The sequence below is a fragment of the Melitaea cinxia genome, chromosome 14 (assembly GCF_905220565.1).
Source record: "Melitaea cinxia chromosome 14, ilMelCinx1.1, whole genome shotgun sequence".
Lineage (NCBI taxonomy): Eukaryota > Metazoa > Arthropoda > Insecta > Lepidoptera > Nymphalidae > Melitaea > Melitaea cinxia.
The window spans coordinates 1,817,077-1,843,396 of NC_059407.1; the positions used below are offsets into that span (position 1 = coordinate 1,817,077).

The window sequence follows — 26,320 nt, forward strand, 5'->3', positions numbered from 1 at the left end:
ATGGATGATATCAGATTATCAGCTGGCCATCTGTTGATCAAAGTTGCACAGACAGTAACAGAGAGAATTGACAGAGCCCAATAGAAATTACTGGACGAGACCTGTGCCAAGAGATACGCTGAGATTAGGGACATTTTATACATACACTAGCTGACTCGGTAAACGTTGTTTTGCCGCTAAACGCTATTTAAAAATAGGGGTTGGTGGTAGAAGGGTGAAAATTTAGGGTTGTATGTATTTTTCAACGCCAAATCATAATAAAATATAAAATAATAGTTTATCTAAAAATTTAAAAAATCAGGGGTGGACTACCCTTAACATTTAGGGGGATAAAAAATAGACGTTGTTCGATTCTCAGACTTACCCAATATGCACACAAAATTTCATGAGAATCGGTCGAGCCGTTTCGGAGGAGTTAAACTACAAACACCGCGACACGAGAATTTTATATATTAGATTTGCTTTGTAACTTTTTTGTGATTTTCGAAAATATAACGTTTTATTATTATCTATTATTATTACAAAAGGTAGTCATGTAGTATTACGAGAATATTAGTAATCAATAATCTAATATAACCAAATTTAATCTGAACTTCAGTACAAGTCAAGAGTATTACTTCTTTAAATCATTTTAATCATTTTTGTTTTATGTTAAATGCCTGATTTCATTACCCTGTAAGTATATGAGTACATTTGATAGCTCTCTAAAGGTTGAGTTTTGACTTCTGTTTAAGCATGCTTCGACAGCAACTACTATTACCACGTTTGGTATCGTATTGTATCGTGTATTAATACAAATGGCAACTTAATGATCACTGCCCAATCCATGCCACCATAGCTGTGCCATCGTATTTCTTACCATCTCTTCACGCACAGCTAATTGTATCAGAGACAATTAGTCACATAATGCCTTATTTTAAAAACACGTTGTTTTCAAAATCGACTTTTAAAAGCTACAAGCAAAATTTAAAGAGTTCTACTGAATATTACTAGACTTCGTCATCAGTTGAATATAACCCTACACTTTTTTTTCAATAAATTTTATTTTCACAGTACAGCGACAGATATTTTTTAAAGATTTTGTATAAATACGATAGATCCGGATGCTTCTAAGATCAAAGCAATAAATCTATTAATTACAGAAATCACCAATTTCTCTCCAATGTCAAGTTTACGGTCTATATTCGACCCAGAGCATATATAGCGTCCTATTAAAACGTCAGTTGTACTGTAAATAAACGCAGTATACGTGTCTTTGATGTCCGATATACATACTTCAAAGCACTTCGAACTAATGTGTTAAAAGGTGTAAGATTGATTTTTTATCTTTATTTCGACAAGTGAGTGTGTTTGATATGGTTTTATTAACAACAGGAATATTAGTGTTAGGTTTTTAATATGAGCATGATTACCCTACCCACATTTTTTTTTAAATATATAACAAGGTTGGAAAACAAGCGTACGGCTCACCTGATGGTAAGCGATTACCGTAGCTTATAGACGTCTGCAACACCAGAAACATCGCAAGCACGTTGCCGACCCTATCCCCAATTATCTCCAGGAGTTCTGGTCACCTTACTCACCAAAAGGAATATAACACTGCTTGAAAACAGTATTATTTTTATGTGATCTTTGTAAAGTCGAAGTACTACCAATCGAACTGCTCCAATATTTTGAGCAGGAAATTTCCTGCTGTGTTCTACCTCAGTTAAGTTCGTATCTACTTTCGTTTATGGTCATGTTCAATGGTTAGGCTTTCTCACAAAGCAAAAAATACTTTCAATAAAACTGTTATATTCATAGATCAGTGGGATTAAACAAGCAAAAATCTCATATTGTAAATATACACTATAATTTGGAAGGGCACACGATCCAGTTCATTTAGTCCAGATCTACGGATTTACCGTGTCGAGTACGGCAAATGTAAAAATATTTTATTTCTCAGAGTTCAGAAGATATCTAATGTTCAAAAAAAATATCAAAAAAAGCAAAGTTACAATATGAATATCATATCGATGTAGTTCTATATTTATTTCGTTACAAATGAAACTGGTTTAAATGCGATCCAACTATAAATTATTATTTTTTCTTATCTGACCGAAATAAAGAAAACAAAATTGTGTGTGAATTAGAATTATAAAGGTTTTCAGTATTCAACGGAGATTCTCATTTTAGTTGAGCTAAAATGCCGGACTGTTGGTTTTAATTCTGCACAATTTTTGAATTCAAATATGTGCTTAAAATCAAACTCGTGCTCTACGTTAAAAATTAAACTGCATATTTGAGAAGAATTTTTGAAATGAAATGTCCAGGTATACTCAGTTACGGACAATGTTTGATATTGTGACAAATTATATGAAAAAAATGAGAAGTATATTTGTAAACCAATTATTATTATTATTAAGTTCTTTGTGAGTATGCAGTATTTCATTATTTTATGCAAGCGTCATTTGTGTATTACCTACTTTTACATATCACCAGCAATGATTTCCAAATTTCAACACAATCAGACCTGTGAAAGCTTACGTCATTAAAATACAAGCTGTTGGCTCAAGCGGCTAAATAGTTTTTTTTTTATGACTGTTAAGAAAACACGTTTATAGCCCCGCATTCTTATCATTTCACGTAAAAATAATCCTAAAATTATTAAGTGGCAACTGGAAAGATTTCTTTGCCATGTTACACAATTTTGTTCAACATAAATATCAATAAACTGATTTATATATTAAAAATTTTGTCTATGTATTCATAGTTTAATATTTCCCGGAAACTATTAATATTTTATGATTTACGTATCACCGAAATATTAATGATTTGGTCTCATTTAAATATAGCGGTAGCGTCGAATGATGATAAAGATTTCTGGTAAATGTTGACATAGGATTATATAATCTTATATGGGTTGTCTGGAAGAAATGGCTAATTAGCCGTAAGTCCGCCAATTGTACTTCACTGTCTGTAACTATCTTTATGCTTTGTTTGTAATAGATTTGTGGTGTACAATAAAGTATAAAATAATGTTCAGCAATTTACGTTAGCATTAATAATTTGTGTAACGTAAGGACAACTTCTACACATGACTTATTTTAGTTAATTGAAGAGACATTTGAAGAAAAAAGGTATGTTATGTAACATAATTAGATATGTTGTACGTAATGTAACAACATTACGTACGTTACGAACGATATTTCATTTTTCTTACACATTAAAGGATATTCGCAATTAATGAACAAGGTTTTAGAACCGAATATTTTTCTAAGTAATATCAAGTATAATGTCACTCTGCTATATAATAGTTGTGAATTGTAAATATGTATAATATTAATAAAGAAGAGGGCATGTCTATTTATGTCCATGTTATTGTTAATTACGAATTAATGATTAAAGTGACATTTATGTAGGTTAATAATTTATTAGGATAAGTATTTATATTGGATAAGGATTAATGCTATATTGCTTAAAGTCGCTTCGTAAATAAACCATTATTTCCCATTACAACAATTATTTGTACATTTAAATAAAAGTGACAATAATTACGTTTGTTTGTGTAAAATTTGAGGCATTTATATTTAATTTTAATAGAAATTAACAAAATAATTGACGTAACTCGTTGCAGGTAAAACCAAAAATGACACCTAATTAAATTGAAATTTTTATTATTTTTAAATAACTATATAAACTTTATAATTATACAATTTCAATCGCTATAGCTACTATTAATACACCTAAAAATTGGTATAGACGGGTTGACTGGTGATGGTTACAACAGTGGCTAAATATAAGGAATTGACAATGACACACATGGCGAATAATAATTTACGTCTTAATAATTCAAATTAAATCAAACTCATCTATTAATATAACACAATAACCGTAATTAAACCGTAAAAAAATAGATATTTATCAATCCTTAATATTTTTAATGTAAATACAAAAATTTTCGTCCATAGGTCGTCGTGTCGGATGGTCGTCATCTTTCAGCGAATCTGACATCAAAGCATAGTACATGCAAAGAAAAGAACAGCTGCTGCAGTTTTCCTTTAAATTTTATTTATAAAGCGACCACACCTGTGCTAGATTTAACTACAAGTTAAAATTAAACCCGCCCGAAGAGAATTAATCATTGGAACTTGTACCAACTCATGTTAAATTCATGACTAAAGCTTGCGTACACCAAGATAGGCCACTAATGTCAAATCAGTGTTGGTCAGTGGACAATTTAACTAGTAAAGTAGTAAATATTATCTTTGTCTAAGAAGTTGCGGTTATGGTATTGTAATGGATAGAACACGTTGATAGTGGCTTGTACTGAATATTTCTTTAAATTTAGTGCTCGAACAGAGAAAAGGTATGTGTGTGAAACGAGTGTGATTAAGACCACACGACTAAAGTACCTATAACCTTAGGAAAGTAACTCTTTTATCTTCTCTTCCGTTCTTCCGTTCGCCTCGCCCGATTACACTTTTCGTAACGCTCGCGTCACACATTCACCAGTTTACTTTCCAAGTCAAGCGTGCGTAAAAAAGTTTTACTTCGAATACAAAAAAAATTACAATGTTGCGCGCGTCAATTATGCTTGAATTTAGTTTAATGACCTAAAAATTATCACAAAAGATAATCTCACTTTACTCAAAATACCAGCTCAAAACATTACAATATATTACCGATCCCTTAAGCATTCATAGTAAACTACACTACCCAACATTGTTTATTCCTAAAATTTGCTTATAATTGATAAAAATATTGCAACAAGGATTGATACAAATAACGTACTTTAAAATCACTCATACTGTGACGATAAGTAAAGTAATACGGGCTAAAACGTCACGCTATCACTTATAGCAGTAGACTGTGGAACCCTCGAGGGGATTGTAGTTCGTATATAAAGATTTAACAATTTCGTACAAGTGCAACTTCCTGTGCTCAGAATTTATTGCTGTCTAACAAGTGGTCAATCTCTAAGGGGACCGATTTTTAATTTATCTATTTAAGAAATAGGATATAGGGAGATCAATTTATTTAAAAATATAAAAATTATATATATATACATCTTTTAGTATAGACTTTATTTTAGACGATAATCATGATCTAGGCATTTGTGATTTTGTGTGTTTGCTGGACCCCCATGGACACATGATTCGCATCAACTGGAGGCCGGGTTAAATGAAAAACTCGTATATATTTATTTATTTGGGCTGATAACGGTGATAACAAACGACTTTGTTTGGTATATTTAATACCTATTAATTTACATTTTTTTAATTTAACTTTGTTATTTATATATTTGTCATTGTAACAATAAATTATTATAACTGCGTCACTGTAGATACAGTTCAAGTATTATAGTTATTGCGGTGAGACGATTGCGTACAATTTACGTAAGCTTGTATTTTTTCACAAAATTGTTTTAGTATTGTTTTCATTTGAAAGCCATTTACAACTATGTCTTGATTTTTTTTTTTCTATGTTTACCTAAATTTTATGCTTGTTTATTCTATCTATACCTACTAATATAATGAAGCAGAAAATTTTAGTTTTTTTTGTTTCAGTCAGTGTATATGTTTAAAAAAAATACAAGCCTCTTCCTTTTTGAAGTCGGGTAAATTTTTTTACTCTACGCACAGTTTAACTGCCACTCCAAAAAAATTCTTAGGTGACTTCATTATAGCAACGTATGTATATTCTACATATACTCTGTCTTCGTTTCTCTAGTTATCCTATCAAGTTTAGATTTAATACATTATGAGTTTTAACAAAATAATATCTCTTCACTTTAGCCTTTTCAAAACTGGCGTGAATTAATGTGTGTTGCCCATAGTCACCACGCTGGGCAGGCGGGTTGGTGACCGCAGGGCTGGCTTTGTCGCACCGATGACGCTGCTGCCCGTCCTCGGCCTGTGTATTTCAAAGCCAGCAGTTGGATGGTTATCCCGCTATCGGTCGGCTTTTGAAGTTCCAAGGTACGGCACCCACGGGAAGAGACGACGTGGCTATATTCTTTACTACCGTAACCACAAAGCAAAAGATAATATCTCATCAGCCCAAAAACAAAGCAAACGAATCTTGAATATTCTTCAGGACTAAAAGAAAATGAATTATATCTCACATTAAAAATCTATTATAAGGAACATTATATATTTACACTTAAATCATTTTCTTATCCCATTATTTCTATACAAATCAATGATATTTTAATTAAATAGTTATTACAAAAATTTGTATAAAATTTTTCCTTTACAGTCGTAATTACTGCCAAGTTGTTTATCCACGTTTTCGATTTATATCAAGATAGAGAATAGTACGTGGGTCGGTCTTTGTGTCTATTTCGGATACAGTCCAGTCATGACTCGACCACGTTCAAGTGACTAGCTGTATGGTAATCGTAAACTAAGGTTTGGCTTCGGAGTTCTAGCGTTATATGTAAAAAATGTGTATTTAGTAAAAAAAGACACCAAATATATATACTAGCTGACCCTGGAAACGTTGTTTTGCCATATATATTTTAAACCTCCTTAATACCCTCCCCCTTATAACATAGGAGTGTGAAAAAATGTTAGCCGATTGTCAGACCTACTCGATATGTACACAAAATTTTATAAAAATCGGTCCAGCCGTTTTGGGAGGAGTATTTATATCTAACATTGTGATACGAGAATTTTATATACATCACTGGCTCTACCTACGATTTCATCAGCGTAGAATTTAGCGAAAAAAAATTGTTGTTCAATTCGCAGAGATATAAAATAAATAAATTTTCTAAAATAAAAGTAGTCTAATAAGTTACTTCTTATTACATCAGCGATCTGCCAGTGAAAGTCCCGTCAACATCGGTCCAGCCGTTTCAGAGACTAGCTGAAACTAACAGTCAGACAAACAGACAGACAGACAAAAATTGTAAAAAATGTAATTTTGGTATATGTACCGTGTATATAACGCATGCTACACAACAACTAACAATATATTTAGTAAAAAGTGTGAAAAATGTCGGCCTAAGTAGATTATTATTAGGTCTATTAAAGAAAAATATTATAAAGTATTCAGTGTACTAATCTTGTAGTATAAAATCATATTCCTCAGCTATAAATATATGATAAAGTATTCAGTGTACTAATCTTGTAGAACAAAATCATATTCCTCAGCTATAATTCATATAAACTCGTTCAGCGATTTGGGTGTGGTGCGCGGCAAAGACACAGCTAGAGAGACGGACAAGAGTCAATAAAAATTACTATGGTTTCACCGTTTATAATAGAACGGCTTTCAACAAAAAGTAGCATTTCAAAATATAGCGTATCAGTTTTATTATAACTGTATAAGTACAGTCAATCGGGGTAACTTTCACAGATCATTACTATATTTTTTTAGCTTTATGACAAGACACGAGAGTTAATTTAATATGTGCTTTCATGTTGATTTTCATACTCTCAAGTTATTTAACGTCTATAAAAATCATAATATGTATCAAAAACTGCCAATTTTGTTGTGTGTCAAAGTTATATACCCCTTTATGGGTAACTTTGATACAGATGAGACTTTAAGATAGATATAATAAAGGTTCTTCTTTCTTCTTCTTAAGGGTTAATGGCTTTCAATAGTGCCAAATGAGTAAAAATGATTTCGCCAATGTCACGTAGAAAATATTAAAGGGTGTATTATTTTTTTACATATCTTGATAGTAGCAAAATTCTCCAGTTATCTAAAAGTATATCACTGAAAAAAAAAATTGCGCGCGGATGTTTTAGCAAAGTTTTTATCATTAACTTCGTTCGAAATCTTCTTTTTTTTTAGAGAGAGTTGATTAACGAAGTTTGTTAAGTAAACAAATTTAATTGTACGCACTAAGTGTGGACCACATAAAAAATAAAACATAATTTTGTGATTTGACTGTCAAAGTAACCTTGTCAATCAAAGTTACCTCGAGTGACCGTAATTAACAAAAATAATCAACCATCGTAGCTTCTTTTATTTAACCGACTTCAAAAAAGTATTCTATATTTTTTTATGTATGTTCGGGGATAACTTCGTCGTTTATGAACCGATTTTGATAATTCTTTTTTTGTTGGAAAGGAAATATCCCAGGTATGGTACCATGATAAGGAAACCAGGATCTGATGATGGGATCCTAGAGAAATAACTTTTAACTAGGTGTACCGATTTTGATGATTTTTTATTATATCGAAAGCCGATGTTTATCATGTGGTCACAATTAAATTTCATCAAGAATTGATTACAACTTTTGGAGTAATCTTTGATAATGCGTATTTACTTGACTATTTTTTCGTCTACCTACGTTGTATTACTTGTCGGTGTAATTAAAGTCGTTTTTTTTCGTTTGCTAGCAAACACAATTATTTATTAAAGTGCTTTTACATTTTTCCGGTCTGCCAGAAGCAAAAGCGATTAGCGTTAAAAATAACAAACAAATTGTTCTAGGAAAAGTGGATTTTACAAAAAAATAATTGATTATTATTGTATACAGCATCGGTATTTTTATCGCAGTCTTATTCGAACCGGGCGCTTCTATTTTAAACTAAGTATTTTTTTATAACACAATATATACCAGCATTAAAGAAGTTAGAATTTTTTTTAAAACCAAATGTCAACAAAAAATACTTTTAAATAATATCGTTTTTAACTCTATTTTAACATTCTTAAAAAAGCGAAGGTCCTAAATTTGTCTGCCTATTACGTTTGCACTCATATAAGCAGGGCACTTTGGGTATTTTGGTTGCCCAACTTGTTCCCTAGTCCCCCAACTTCGATATTACTAAGGATCACAGACAATTAATACTGCTGTTAAGTAATTATGTGGTTTCTGGTAAGTAAAGTAACCAAAGCTCCTAAAGAGAATTAGCTTAGATTTAGAAGTTAATAAAACTTTGATTTGTGATTACGAAATAGCTATATTGACAATTGTTCAATTTATTTATATGTTGGCTATATCTTTTCAGTTTTTAAGCTTTAACGGCCACTGTTAACTCTTATACTAGTACTTATATTACTACTTGATTAGATGGCGATTGTTGATTTGAACATCCACGTGACCATGGCGTCCAGTCACCTATGACAATAGCATCTGCTGCGTAAAATGACAGCCGTGATAAGTCCAGTATAAGTTTTTTTTATACAACTAGGTCGGCCAACAAGCGTACAGCTCACCTGATGGTAAGTGATTACCATACCCTATAGACGCCTGCAACACCAGAAGCATCGTAAGCGCATTACTGACCCTACCCCCAATCTCCCCACTACAGCGCTTCTCAATATAGAGAAAGAGGCTAAGCTGCAGAATATATGTCACATAATACAATTTTTTCGTCTCTTCCACTACAAGGCAAAGCTTTTTTTTATTTTGTGACACGAAATATGACAACATCACGAGACCACTACGGTGTTCCACTAATAACGACGTCTCGTAAAATTTCAGTCAAAATATTATTTTTTCCACGAGACATTCCTCACACCCCAAGGATAACTTGATTTTAAAATAAATGAAAAAAATAGACTAAAATGTTTACATATGGTAGATTCTTACCACTAACGGGATCACCGCCAACAAACAGGTACTAAATATTTTAGCAGAAAGCAGTCAATTGTATCAAAACTAGATGCGCGGTAAAATTCCTACCGCTATTGTTTTTATTTTCTTGAAAACGAAATTGTCAAATTCGTTTACAATTTTATCGAAAACTAGCTGTGCCCGCGACTTCGTCCACGTGGAATTTAAAAATAAAGCTATTTTTCAGTTCGAAAAGTTATAAAATAAATAAATTTCTAAAATAAAAGTAGCCTAAGTTACTACTAAATCGGTCCAGTCGTTTCAGAGATTAGCCGGACCAAAGAGATAGACAGGCAAACAGACAGACAAAATTTGTAAAAAAAAATATTTTGGTATATGTACCGTGTATAAATTTAGTTAAAAGCGGTTATTTTATTATTACAAACAGACACTTCAATTTTATTTTTTGTATAGATGTATGATTTATCTCTTTTCCAAATTTATGCGTATCGAGAATAAATATATACGAGAACTTGTTTATTATTATAATATCAATAAAGTTCTCCACAATATTTAATAGATTTTTGTACTAATCACGAAGATGTGACGTAATCGCTATAATAACGCAACATGCTTGCGAATAAATCTTAGTATAATTAAATAAAGGAAATCTACCGGTCATAGAGTTAATAAAAAATAATATTATATGTATGACACATTAACAACAAAAAATTAAATAAGTAATTCATTTTGACCAATACTCGACTTGCTTTGCAGTTTTTACTGCGAGAAAATAGATAATTTTGTAATTTTAAAATGAATTTAAAATTTTTTATCAAAAATAATTTAATAGCTAATTTTATAATAAACACATATTTCTTTTAGAAGAGTAACTGCGTAGTTTCTTGCCAATTGTTCTCTGCAGAACCTACATTCCGAATCGGCAGTTTTTTTTTATACAACCGAGTTGGCAAACAAGCAAGCGTACGGCTCACCTGATGGAAAGCGATTATTGTAGCTTATAGACGTCTAGAACACCAGAAGCATCGCAAGAGCGTTTCCTAAAACCTACGCCCAATACCCTCGGAGCTCTTGTCACCTTACTCACCAAGAAGAACACAACACTGCTTGAAAGCAGTATTATTTAGCCGTGATCTTCTGTAAGATCGAGGTACTTCCCCAGTCGGAATACTCCAGATTTTGAGCAAGATATTTCCTGCTGTGCACTACCCCAGTTAAATAATATAAGTAGCTCCGCTTTTAACTACAATTAATTAATTAAATAATTTTAATATTTTTAATAACGATTCAAAAGTGCCTTACAAGTAAATTTTAATTTTGTTGTCTCATCAAAGTTACACTGAAATAATAATTTTCAAACATATTACTCATATACAGTTATAATATAACATACACATACTCATGGAAAAATGTTTGTACGTCTAAATCAATTCTCAACATCAATGTGTGTCAACAAACACTATTAACAACGTGGAATATAATTATACTCGTAGTATGTTTGAGGATTTGTTTATTGATTGAGATATTGATTAATAAAAAAAAAAACTGTTTTTATGAAATGTTTCCTGTTTGCTTTTCTGATCTTTGGTGACGTATTAATTAATGTAAGTGATGCATTGTAATGGTTCTAATTAACAATAAATAAAACATATAAATAAAATATATAAAACAGAACATATATAGTTCATGGTCATTAACTGCTGAACACTCTCGAAACTACTCGAGGATATGTCGACGAAGTTGGGCTTTGTCGACACTGGGATTATCGATGCATAATTTCGCTATCACTTTTGAACTTCAATAAGTATAGGCTAATTGAACTTAACGCCCAATATTACTTACAATTGTTGAAAGTTAAGCTTCATACATTGCCGTTTTTTTACGGGTTTTAATGACTGCACTAATCATCGTAAGTTCGATCATCGCAAATGAAAAATGTACCGGAACACACTAGTTTTATCCTACTGTTGCGGTTCGGTATCCTTAGATATTGTTCATTCAAACAAATAACCTTATTTTTTGGTTATAAAGTAAAACGTCGTCAAGAAGATCCATGTCCACGCCTTTTTTTTTAAACATCTTTCAATTAATATTACTTATTATCAATGTGCAATTTATTATTTACTATTTCCTTCACTTACATCAGATCAATTTCCTAAGACTACGTAAAAAAAAATACTCATCGTGTTATACTAAATATTACTAGCAATACCCGTGCAAATAATTCGCACTAAATAATTTTAGTAATTAACTAATTTACAAAAAAAGGTCATAATAAATTTTTTTGTTGTAGATGCCGATAGAGCAAGCAATTATCTATAAAATTATATATAATTTATGGTGAGATTTTTTTCTAAAAAGGGATGCCTCCCTCCTATTAACCATAGCGAATTAATATATATGTTATTATTTGTATTCTTGTTTTGTTTTAATTCTAGCTACTTAGTATTGTGATGAATAAGGTCCGGTTGTTATTAGAGAACAATAGACTGCGATTATCGCGTGTCATCTCGATGCTGTTTGTTACTATCATCTTTTTATCATAACACTTACCTTCTGCAACTATAAATAAACATTAATTGCGACATAATTATTATGACTAATAGCGATACATCGATTAAATGAAAGATTAATTCTAGATTTATTAATGTGTTTCAAGTTTGTTTAGATTTGAAATCACTTCAGCCTATCACAGTCCACTGCTGGACATGGGCCTCCCCAATTTCGCGCCAGAAATGGTGTGAACTGATATATTTTTACCACGCTGGGCAGGCGGGTTGGTGATGCAGGGCTGGCTTTGTCACACCGAAGACGCTGCTGCCCGTCTTCGGCCTGTGTATTTCAAAGCCAGCAGTTGGATGGTTATCCTGCCATCGGTCGGCTTTTTAAGTTCCAAGGTGTTAGTGGAACTGTGTTATCCCTTAGTCATCTCTTACGACACCCACGGGAAGATGTTAAGTTTCAAGATGGCTATATTCTTTACTGCCGTACTACGCAGCAATTGAAATTGTTTCTGGTAAAAGAACACCAAATACAATATTTGAGTATTTTCAAACAATAAGAAATGTTATCTACTTATTTGTACACACGTAAGATTTGTCATGAGGTCACATTAGGATATATCCTATTCAAAATTTGGAGTCTGGAGAAGTACCTCACGCTTACAGAAGATCGCAGCTGTATAAAACCGTGCTCAAGTTGTGTTGATTTCCTGTGGTGAGTGAGGTAGCCCTATAGCTTCTGTAGGGTCAGGGGTAGGGTTAGCAACTTTTAGCAACATTCCAAAAACACGTTTTTTGTTTAACATGAAACGCAGTATTACTACTTTACTTAGTAAATATTACTTTTGCTAAAAAGATCTGCACCATTAAGCATGTGCTAGAAGATTAGGCAGTACTTGCTACGTTTACTGTATATTCATTTAGCATATAACTTTTTTTGCAACGAATACTAACTAAAACCAAACGCAGTACGCAGTTTAAAAGTTATATAACAGAAATTTCTCGATTAGATATCAAGAGATATGTTTATCGCGTGTATCTCCAAACCGATATTTTGCAAGTACTGCGTTTGCAATAATGAGGGCAGATATATCAACATATTTTTCCTCTTTGTGGTACTAAACATACACATAAAAATCTCGTACATATAAATATACACTGCTATTAACGTAAATGACACTATAGTAGCGTGATGGCTTTAATAACATCATGTGAAAATGGTAACTGAGTGGTAGATGTCATTATATAATTTTGCAATGGTTGGTTTTACTGGGATAAAAAAGGTTTATAGAGTATTAGAATAGTGTAATAATTATATTTACTACTTGAATGTTTTAACGTCACGTTGGTGCGCCATACCCAACGGCCTCCATAAATTTACTCCTGCATAGGGAATTGAGAAATACACGCAATGCACAAGTGCAAGCGCGTAGATCATGGCAAATATCTGTATGACCAATACAAATGATGCCGTGTGCGCAGATCGAACCCGTGACCGCTAGTGCAACAGCAATGAGCTAACGCTGTGACCGTTACGTTGTCAACAATGGATGTAATAGAAATATATAATAGTACAAAAATATACATACACTAAATACTTTTTATATCTGAATACACACATATTGCAACCGATATAATTGTGATTGTTTGCAAATGAAAAAAACTGGCTTTGATTACATCGACGAGTAATACAACGTAAGTAAATTCTTATAGTCAAGTAAACACAGCATTATCAAACATTACTCAAAAACTAATTATTCTATGTCGATAAAATTTAGGGACTTTAAGACAAGTAACAACTGTCGATTCAAATAAGAATTATCAAAATCGGTATACTCAGTAAATAGGGTAGACCGAGGCGAATCGGATCACTTTTTCTTTGAGGTTGAGCAAATCATACTAAAGTGTTATATAATATTATTTTTATTGATAAAAACGTAAGAAGTAACAATCAGCTATGAAATAAACATTTGAAAACTTAAATCATACATATATTCTCTTAATTAGCTATTAAAAACTAAAAAAAGAAAAATATCCGAATCGCCCCAATTTTCGGGGTGAATCGGATCGTACACAAAATGTAACAAAATTTTAAGTTTCTTAACACTATAGCTTTGGAATCGCTGAAAACTTAATGATGAGATCAATTTTAATTATGGGCACATAATTCACATATATATGGTCCCCTTTCCCCCCCCATATCAGCACATTTTTCGTGGCACCATTCTTCGCAGGCATTGCACTGAATCCAATCCTCTGTTGGTGGATGAACGAATATTTCGGAACAGTAAATGCAGTGCCACTCTCTCTGTTTTGCAGATGGACTCTTAATTTTTATCGCAGGCTTTGCTTTATTCTTCATCTTCTTTAAAGTATTTTCTTTGCCTACAGCCTTTTCCTTATTTTCCTTGATTTTATTGTCTACCTTAAATTTCTTCTTTGTTTCTTTTTCAAGAAGAGCAGTCTTACTCTGAGGTGATGTTAAATGCAAGACCGGTTTTGAAACTTTACGAATTTTTTTAGAGGGAATTGGCGACTTTAACGGTGATGGAAGAATTTCTTTAATTATTTCTGCACAGGTGGGAGGCTGGGCTTCGTGAGCTTGTTGCGAACTTGTGAATGGCACTATATTATCAAGTGGTTTTGTATTTGTGGCTTGGACTTGTACCATTATTTTTGACTGCACTTGTTCTACACTTGAGGATTGGTCTTGTGGCTGCACCTGTTGAAAACTCTTGGATTGGACTTGGGGCACTTGACACTCTCTCTGTTTTGTTGAGGAACTCTTAATTTTTATCCCAGGTGTTGCTTTATTCTTCATCTTTTTTCTTTCTTCATCTGCACAGGTGGAAGACTGGGCTTTGTCAGACTGTCGTGAACTTGCCGATGACACTGGATCAACTACTGGTTGTGTATCTGGGGTCTGGACTAGGGACTCTACAATGTCCGACTTTTGATCACCGATGAACTTGTGGTCAGGTATTGCATTGGCGTTTAGTGGAAATATTCCGGTCTTTTCGAAGCCTTTTGTAGCATTCCCAACAGTGGCAGCCTGATTCCAAGCTCGTTGGAAAAGTGCTCCGAAAGCGACTTTTGTGATTCCTCGATTCGGATGTGAATGTTGCCATGCTGTAGCTTGTTGGTGATAGTAGGTTTTGAGCGGTTTGAAAAACGATAAATCGAGCGGTTGCAGGGCATGTGATGTGTGTGGAGGAAGAAGTACAAGTTCAATTTCGAAAGAATCACACAAGTCTACCACTGAGTAGCTGGTGTGAGACGCGTGCCCATCCAAAATTAGAATTACTTTTCCTGGGGTCCGGTAGCGATTGAAATGTTGCAGCCACAACTTAAAAGCTTCTTCGGTGACCCAGCCCTTTTCTGTCATGGCAACTTCAGTGCCAGGTGGCATACCTAGGAGAAAATCGTCACGTTTACGCACACCTTTGAATAAAACAAATGGAGGTATGTACTGTCCTGCTGCATTCATACAGGCTAGAACGGTTACATTTTCACCTCGTTCAACAGTGGTCATGCTAACAACATCTTTAGCACCTTTTTGGGCTATAATGTTGGGTGGACGATTACTAAGCGGCATCCCTGTTTCATCAACATTGTATATACATTCAGGTCTTCCTCTTAAATTGTTGTTATCTACTATTGTTTCCAAAGTATTAAAGAATTCTGCCACTTTTTCTTTCTTCATACCATCAATCCTTGCTCTAGATAAACCCTCCGGCTTCCGAATAGTTAATTTTTTATTTCTTCGCATGAAGCGATGAAACCAGTCCTGGCCAGCCATTCCAGCGCTTCTGTTAAATTTGTGTTGTATATTTTGCTTTTCTGCGAATTCAAACGCGTACTTACGTACCGCTTTGGGTGTGATTCCAAAGCCACGACTTGCCAAGTGCAATAGCCGGTCAGCTATCTTCTGTTCTGCTTCCTCATCTAAAACTGGCTGTCCACCTCGACGTTTAATAACGCCTCTGGATAAATTAACTCTTCTTTGTAAGCTCGTGTACGGCACTTCGAAAATCTCCGCAGCCTTACGTAAGGTCAACACCTTATTCTGGACCTTATTTACAGCCTCTGTCATTTTTTCTTGAGACCACTCTCCGGCGTTAGTCTTTTTTTTGTACGTGCGAACCATCTAGAATGGAAAAAATATGAATCAATAACCTCAAACATGTAATAAATCAATTTAAAAGTGTGATCCAATTCGCCCCTGACGATATGATCCGATTAACCCCATAATCAAGACTTTTGAAATAAATATTTTAGACGTTAACCTCTAAGATCATACTTAAAAGCGAATTGGTTCTCTAATATAGACACCTTGATTAACAATATAAACCAATGTAGTTGAGTTTTAACACAAATCGTAATGTGACACAAAGAAATCGTAAGTACGTACCTTAGATGAGCGCAAAAATTGCGACACGCACAAACGACCGAGTCGCTGATGAACGGCGTCGCTACTGATTCACAAGCGCGATCGAAATACTGTCTATGTCGGGAGGTGCGGGGTGAGAGGAGAGGCGCAAACCGCTGGTTGAGTGCGTTTTATGCGAATGTGATATTTGAATTATCAATAGATTTCTTATTTTGATCCGATTCGCCCTGTGATCCGATTCGCCTCGGTCTACCCTATAATACAAGCTAGGATGATAAGAAAATAGTCAAGAACGACGAATTATTAAATATGACTTAAAAAGTAGTTGTTATATGTATTTCAATTAAATTTAAATGGAACCACATAATACGTACCCCCTTTCGATAAAAAAAAAATCAAAATCGGTCCACCCTGTCCAAAGATGTGAGATACATAACGAACATACCATCGAGTTGAGTGAACCTCCTTATTTTTTAGGAGTAGGTTAAAAATAAATAAATTAATACGTTAATATGGATGAAAATGGATTAATGGATTTAATAATATGATACAAGGGATAAAGCAAATAAAACTCTCGCCTTTAAAAATTACAGCTTCAGCCTGTAGGTAATATCCCACTGCTGCATAGGCCTCTTTCCCCATATAGGAGAAGGATCAGAGCTCAATCCACCAAGCTGCTCCATTGCGGGTTGGCGGATATATTCGCTACTATGAACAACGATCGCTATCAGTTGTACATAATAACAACCGGCACCGACGGCTTTAAATGCTCTTCGAGGCACAGTGAGACCCACACCGAAAACACCCAGACCACAGCAATCATCTTTATGGTCAATAAAAATCTTTGTCATGTGCAGGGATCGAACCCAACACAAACCAGTGTTGTGACCGTTACGCCAACGCGTCGTGAAAAAAAATATATAATATTATAATTAACATGTCTCCTAGTAGGTAAGAAGTTACAGAAATATATTATATTCGAAAACAAATTTTATTAAACAGTTTTATAATAAGAAGCTATTCTTATGTAAATTGTTATCAAATATTAATTGTTAATTGTTATAGAAACATGGAAACAATTGATACTGTACATCGTAGGTACATCCGATCTATTATATTCCTAGGTCCTTTGACCTTTTTAATAGAACAATATTCGATTGACAATGCATCTTAAGTGAGGACAATGGGGTCAAGAACCTACATTCACAACATTCAGTTGTTGTATTTTGATAAAACGTAATGAACTAATCTTCTATATCTATCTTATGTGTAAAATTCTCGTGTCACAATGTTAGTTAAAATACTCCTCCGAAACGGCTAGACCTATTTTTATGAAATTTTGTGTGCATAACGAGTAGGTCTGAGAATCGGCCAACATCTATTTTTCATACCCCTAGAGGGGGGAATTAAGGGGGCTTATAAATATATGTATGGCAAAACAACGTTTGCGAGGTTAGCTAGTAATCTTTATATATAAATTCTCGTGTTACAATGTTAGTTAAAATACTCCTCCGAAACGGCTATATCGATTTTTATAAAATTTGGTTTGTATATCGGGTAGGTCTGAGAATCGGTCAATATCTATTTTTCATACCCCTAAGTTACATGGGGAGGGGGGATTAAGGAGGTTAATATTATATATGGCAAAACAACGTTTGCTGGGTCAGCTAGTCTATACAAATCAAAAAATCGGAGTGTCTGTTTGTAATATTAAATTAACCGCTTTTTACTAAATGTATTATATGGATGTATACACGATACATATATACCAAAATAACATTTTTTTTAAATTTTTTCTGTCTATCTGTCTGTTTGTTCCGGCTCTGACACGGCTAGATCTATTTTGACGGGACTTTTATTGACAGATAGTTGATGTAGTAAGAAGTAACTTAAGCTACTTTTATTTCATATTTTTTTTATTTTAAATTTATTTATTTTATAATTCTGCGAACTGAAAAAGAAGTTTTTTGTTAAATCCCAGCTAGTTGTTGAAATAAATACTTCACGTATTGCCTCCAAAATGATATTAAATAGATAATGAAAAAGTTTCTATATGTCTTTGAAACTGTATGGCCTTGCAATCGTTATTCAAAAAGAAAATCGTTAAAAAAAACACTAATATCTCACTCTTTTGAAATTTTTTTTTTTTTTTTTTTTTTTGTTTATTATTCATCATTTCGTTACATGAAATATTCCTATATCTGACAAATGTAAATAAGTCTGACAAAAGTCTCGAAAATGATATTGTACAAGCATAGCTGATATTTATGATCACACGATTTTTATATAGATTGTATAAAAGAATATACGAGGAGAAATGGTCTGATATTAATAGCTAAGATAAAGATGTGGAAGATTAAAATATATCCTGCCAACAAAAAGGTCATTCTCATCAACTGAAAAATTAAAAATGGTATTTTAAAGAAAAACAATTTAGTTTTAACCTTAACTTTTTTTTTACAATATGTGGTTGAAATTTTGCGGATGTTTTTTATTATTAATTTTAATAGACAAGTTTATTTTGCTTTTGCCAGTAATAAAAGTAAAAACCGGTAAAATTAAAAGATAAACAAAAAGTGTGTAATAATAACACAAAACGACGTTTGAGATAATATTTAAATTCTAACCTAATAAAATGGTTTATATGATAAAAACATAGACTTACACATATAGTACAAGTACATATAGTAATTTAAATTATTTATTTAAATATATACAGGTTCTCTTTACTTAACACTTGACTAATATATGTAATTATTCTGACATTACAGACCTGGCACGTCCTTTTCTACGTTGTTTTCGTTATCAGCCATAATATTTTATTATAATTTCACAATAAATAAAATCACTAACGAATTATGAACTAAAGCACCTATTTTAAAACCACTTGCTATAAATTGCCCCTAAATTGACGTTGTCGCACATAACTTACACACATAACACACAATAAAGGATTTAGTAAAACTAATAAAGTAATCGTAACACTAACTAGTCTTTTAAAAATTATACTAGTAAAATAAACTTTGTCGATTTTTCCCGCTACTTCACGATATATTTTTTTTTTTTTCGTGAGACGCTGTCACGCGTCTTGATGCCACGCGACTCGGTCACAAACTGTTCTATTTTTGTTCTGAAATAAAAATAATATTCATGTGTAATTTTGTGGGTATATATAATTTGTGTTCGCTTTAATTACATGACTGTAGTTTATACTAGGAGCAACTCGTTCAACCCATCGCAGAAATAGCTCAAAAATATAAAAATAAAATATTCAACTTCATAAGTATATTACTAATCAGCGGTACCGAAACGAGGCGTATTAAAGCTTGATATTTTTCCCTTGTTAAAAAATAAGTCATATATTCGTTAGAACGACAATTTTAAGTACAAAAAATAACATTTTTAAAAGCACAGATAAAATATTAAATTCAATTTGCCATACAGGATGTCAAATGAGGTCATATATCTAGAGTCATAGAAGATGGATTCATGTCTTCATAAAAATAAATGTCAAACCTCACTGTAGTCTGTTAATAAATAAGTACTATTGTTTGCTGTCAAGGAATGGAACACTAATATTTGATGTCTAGTAACTTACGCTGTGCCTAGTAGTCCTCGGGTAATCTCACACCTTCAAAGATTTAAATATTTAAACATAACATAACATATACACAGATTAATAATATTTCCATTGAATATTTTTTATCTTTATTTTACGAGTACATGCAATAATAGTTTCTGAGAGTTTTTTTTTTTTTAAGAATTTACACAGGTACTAAAAGTTCACACACAGGTATTTCGTAAAATAAAATACGATTTTCAAGTCTGGATATTGTCTAAATTTTAATTAATTATATCGTTGATTCGAACTGATTGGAAAAAAATCGTAAAAATACTAGCATGAGTCGATAACCATTCTATTCCTATATACGAGTAAGTAAGAATTTAACATCCAACCTTTTTTACCATAATGGGAAAGGAGATGTTTGTCAAACAGTGGACAAAACGATAAAACAGAATACAAGTAAGTTTTAATACTGTGAGAAATTCGGTATGTAAACAAATTTATGTGTGAGGCTGAATCTTAAACTACCTATGTACTGAATTAAATTTGCAAGCGGTTAAGTTTTGAAGTAGAAGAACGAATAAAAATTTATCTGTACAAATAAACAAAATTGGAGTGTCTGTTTGTAATATTGAAATAACTGCTTTTTTCTAAATTTACAATTTTTGTCTGTCTGTCTGGTTGATGCGGCTAATGTCTCAAATGGCTGCATCGATTTTGACGGCACTTTCACTGGCAAATAGCTGATGTAGTTAGGAGTAACTTAGGCTACCTTTATTTAAAAAAGAAAATGTTTATTTTATAATGTTATAATTCTGCGAACTGAACAATATTTTTTTGTTAAATTCCATGCAGACGAAGTCCCGGGCACAGCAGTACATTTATAAAATTTTACTAGGCCTATATTAAGGGGTAGGGGTCGAATTTCGTAAAATCCGTTCTTACCGGATGTCTATAATCTATAAGGACCTGCGAAATTTCAAGTTTTTAAGTGTTATAGTTTCGGAGATTTCGTGATGAATGAGTCAACCTACCATCCCCCGTTTTAACCCCAAAATGGAGTTGATTTCTGAAGATACATTATTTGGACACCTTTTCACCATCTATAGAGCATACATTTTAAATTTCAAGTCTCTTATTTCTAAAACATAGGACTTTCATACAAACTTCCAACCCCTTTTTTACCCCCTTAGGGGTCGAGTTTCGTAAAATTCATTCTTAGCGGTAGTTTACGTCCTATAAGGAGCCTACTTGCTAAATTCAAGTTTATAGATGTTATAGTTTCGGAGATTTCGTGATCAGTGAGTCAACCTACGATCCCCGTTTTAACCCCAAAAGGGAGTTGATTTCTAAAGATACATTATTTGGATACCTTTTCACCATCTATAGAGCTTACATTTTAAATTTCAAGTCTCTTCAAAAACATAGGACTTTCATACAAACTTCCAAGCCCCGTTTTACCCCCTTAGGGGTTGAGTTTCGTAAAATCCGTTCTAAGCAGATACCTACGCACTATAAGAAACCTACCTGCCAAATTTCAAGTTTGTAGGTGTTATAGTTTCGGAGATTTCATGATGAGTGACCTTTCGCTTTTATATAATGTATAGATATAGATATAGATATAGATATAAGCGCGTTGCCGACCCAATCAAAGCAAGAAAGCAGTATTATTTAGCTGTGGTCTTCTGTAAGGTCAAGGTACTACCCCAGTCGGGCTGCTCCATATTTTGAGCAAGAAATTCCTGCTGTGCCCTACTCAGTTAATCAAGTTATCAAGGAATATCAATTGTGCACAAGCTAATTTGTTCTTATTATTTAATATACTTTATTGTATTAAACGGTACATTTTATTTTATTTATCGCTGTAAACAATCACAAGATATTATTTTTATTTGTTAATGGTTGGTTTGAAATAAATAACTAACACAAAAACCATAGTATTCGTAAAACAAAACAAATTATTAGAAAATTTACAAACAAATTATCCAAAAAACCCACTTCAATTACACCGATAAGTAACACGACGTAGGTAGGCGATAAAACAGTTCCTAAAATGCGCATTATTAGGCATGACTCAAAACAAACTTGTTAGATTTCAAACAAATTTAAATGGACCCACTCTTTTCGACTGAAAAAAGAATCATCAAATCACTGGACCCAGTAAAAAGTTATGAGCTAACATACACATAAACAACAGTTGAATTAAGAACCTCATCCGTGTTTTTGAAGTCGGCTAAAAATATAACAATTATTTAAATATTAACTATCACGTAAAAACGTAACTTGTTATGATATTATTTATTAAAATTGTTAAATTTGTATTCATAGATTAAATTTACCATAACGATCGATTATTTTGTCTCTGCCAAAACAAAACTCATGGCTATCGATATCTACTCGTAATTCACTACCCGCAGTACACTCCACCGATGTCCATTTTACTAAGACCTCTTGTTCGGATAGCGTACAATTATTTATTTCGCTGTTTTTTTTTTCTTTTATGAGCTATTCGTGACCTCCAAAGCGTTTTCTTGAAACTTCGAAATCGTGTCATATACAGTTCAAAAAATGTTGTACTTGTTATTATTGAGTTTAGTAAGTATATTTATATGGTGTTTTTTTTGTCTCTTTGTAAAATAGTTCTTCGTACGGAAAAAATGTTTATAGCTTCTATTGATTGTGATAATTATATCTTTACTTTTCTTTAGTTATGTTTAATTGTTTGATCCCCTCCCTGTTCGTTTCATTATTTCTGGACGAAACGTAAGATTCACTTAAATTCAGTGCATTTTGTTACTTGTTTTTAAAATACGCAATATTTATTGATATGTGTATGTTGATTAACAGCTACTACCCGCAATTTTAAATACGTGAGAATTATATTTAAGTTAGACCACCTGGAGCACAAATATGAAACCGCATCCTTTTTCGTGTAGTATTTTTGTTTGATATGAGAAAAAAAACATGTATATTAATAGGGACTTTATTCCGCTATCTTGACACACAAAGAAATGGCCTGTAGTAGTGTAAGTATGATTGGCCGCGTGGCTCGGGTAGTTAAGGAACTACCGGCGGCCAGGACCTCAACCTGCCACCGGAGGAGTACTATTTTTTTTTTATAATTTTCTTTTTCTTTTTTTTTTTGAATATGTTAAAAATATAATAGAGTTTTATCGAATATGTAATAAATATGTCATAAATAGAGATACATAATTATATCGAAATAAAAGAAATACATATTTAATTAATTCGCCAATTTTAATTCGTTGATTGACAAAAAAAAAACTATTTTACATACAACTAAATGCTGTTCTGTCTATTCCAGTTATATATTTTAACCTTCTGTATAACTTTTTCAATTATCACTGTTATCGGTGTATGGTATCAAGCGTACATATTTTTCACCCCCTACGGAATTAAGTATTCTTGGAATATCAAGCCTTATATTAACAAAACAAAACAATATTTTACGGGCCGTGAACACTTTGTTGAGTATGATTACCAACAACGCAAAAAATACCCAGGAGAAAGGTGGGTATCCAACATATCATTTACTAATCTTCACTAATACTTAGGACTGAGTTGAATTTGATTAAAAATACTTATATTACAGATTCATTGGACGAATGGATCGAATCGAACCTGTCATAGTGCTGCAAGATTTGGTACTAATTAGAAAATTGACTATAAATAACTTTCATCATTTCGTTGATCGCAAAGTGTATACCGACGAGTTTGAATCATTTATGAGTAGATGTTTGTACTTCTTGGAGGGTCTGTTAATTGTACTGTCTTAGTTTAAAGCATTTACTGTACCGATATGACTAGAACATTTTATTGTTTTAATAAATTATAATTTGATTCATTTGATAGACAATCTGAATGTTTAAACATCACCGTAATCTTTTTAAGGAATAAACTCGAAAAATTACTGAGAAAAATGAGTGTATCGGTACACCCTTTTTATACAATATTTTATTTTATTTACACAATATTATTTATAGATAAGAGATGGCAAGACATGCGTTCGACAATCAGTCCAGCGTTTACGACCTTTAGGGTAAAACAGATGATACCCTTCATCGTGTATGTGGCTGAGGACGTAGTAAATTTGCTTATATATAGAATACTAAATGATAGCGGTAAGTCAAGTACAATTATTGTAATACTATTTATGCTGTAGTTGTATGCCTACTATCTTATACTATTAAACGAGCAATTCTTCTGTGTCTATATATATATATATATATATATATATATATATATATATATAATAATCATCATTACAGGCTCTACAGTCCACCGCTGGACATAGGCCCCCACAAGTTTACGCCAAAAATAACGTGAACTGTGTTTTGCCCATAGTCACCACGCTGGGCAGGCGGGTTGGTGACCGCAGTACTGGCTTTGTGGCACCGAAGACGCTGCTGCCCGTCTTCGGCCCGTGTATTTCAAATCCAGCAGGATTTATATTTAGGAAATGTCGTTTTATCTCAGTTTTTAGACAATGACAAAATATCGTTAGAATACGAAGGTAAATTTCGCAACTGTTAGTAAAATTGTAATAGCTCAGGTAGAAAATCGACCGGCCGCGATCGAAAAGACCACGGTTCAAATCCTCGTTCCATTATTATTTTTTCTTTTTTTTTCCTAATTGCACTCGTTATTTTTATTTAATAATGTATGTAAAATTAAAAAATATTATTCATATTTTATAATAATTATTTAATAATTTTGATATTTATTTATAATTTTATCATTGTCGGTAAAAAAATATTATTCATATTTTATAAGGAATGATTTTCAAGAAACACGATTTACTAAAAATATCGAGCTAAGCTCGGTCACCCAGGTACTTATTATTTATAACACGATCGATGTAAAAAAAAACAACTAGGAATTTAGGATTACAGTTTTGCAAGCAATACAGTATTAGCAACGTTACATCTTAGCAGAAATAATTGTATTTGCTGGCAAACGAAAAAAAAAACGACTTCAATTACATCGACAAGTAGTACAACGTAGGTAGACGAAAAAAATTTCAAGTAAATACGCGTTATCAAAGATTACTCTTAAAGTTGTAATCAGATCTCGATGAAATTTAAATGTGACCATATGATAAACATTGGCTTTCGATTAAATTAAAAATCATCAAAATCGGTACACCCAGTAAAAAGTAATATGGATTTTCGAGGGTTTCTCTCGATTTCTCTGGGATACCATCAACAGATCCTGGTTTCTTAAGCATAGTACCACACTTAGCGTATCTTCTTTCGAACAAAAAAGAATTATAAAAATCGGTTCATAAACGACGAAGTTATCTCCGAGCATATATATATAATATATATATATCAATTAATCTAAGAATACCTATAAAAAGTAGGCTTTTGTCTAAATGCCGATATTCACTTTTGAAATATTAAATTAATTAGATGTTATACTAGATTTTGTATTACTAGAATTTTTATGTATATGAATAAATTTTAGATAATTGTCTCGAAATTGATGCTCGTAAAGTGGCATCATTTATGGTTAACGACGTTATTGCCAACTGCGTATATGGTCTGCCAGTCAGTACAATTAGAAATGAGAAAAACGAATTCTATGAAATGGGAAATATAATTGCCAACGACAGGAATAGTTACGTAAGCAATATTTGAGATTAATTTTTGGCAGAAATTTGCATTTTATATAATCAGATCATCTAGACTGTTTATGAAATTAAAAGATTAAATACTTTAAATCAATATAATTTGGTTATTTTCAGTTCCATTTTGATACACCCAATATTGATGAGGCTCAAAACTACTTTGTTCTCTTAGCAGTGGAAAAAATGAACACAAGACAATTTTGTTCCTCTAGCAGACCTGACATGCTTCAACTTCTCGTGCAGGCTAGACAAGGTTAAAATGTTTTTTATAACTGTACACGAAAACAAAAATTCCTGAATTTATATCTATAATAAAATATCTTTAAAAACTTTCTAATATAATTATCAGCCAGTTAATCAGTAAGGTCAGCCTATTGCAGTCCACTGTTAGACATAGCCCTCACCAAGTTGGCACCAGACATCCTGGTTTTCGGCAACGGCGGCATCATATCAAAGATTGCTTCTCAGAACTCTCAGCATCATACAGACGATAAACAATACACAGTCAGCCAACGTTTCTCTTTATACTTAAAGGCTCTCAACACACAGGCAGCCAACGTTTCTCTTTATACTTAAAGGCTCTCAACCGTCCGAGAGATTTTTTTTTCTTTATTTTTTTTTTTTTTTTTTTATTCTAGACCCCCACACTATGGTGTGAGACTGTGCTAATCTACTCAAACATACCAGTTCTCGC

At 32.6% G+C, this 26,320-nt stretch overlaps 1 protein-coding gene across 1 annotated transcript; it reads right to left on the minus strand.

Annotated features, from left to right (window-relative positions):
- Window positions 1–14,170: 14,170 nt before the first annotated feature.
- Window positions 14,171–16,168, minus strand: LOC123659815. The gene has a single exon (XM_045594986.1). The coding sequence runs from the start codon at window positions 16,166–16,168 to the stop codon at window positions 14,171–14,173; it is 1,998 nt and encodes a 665-aa protein (XP_045450942.1).
- Between the last annotated feature and the right edge of the window lie 10,152 nt (window positions 16,169–26,320).

Excerpts from the sequence above, each read along its gene's own strand:
- LOC123659815 (XM_045594986.1), bottom strand. The coding sequence starts at position 16,168 with ATGGTTCGCACGTACAAAAAAAAGACTAACGCCGGAGAGTGGTCTCAA.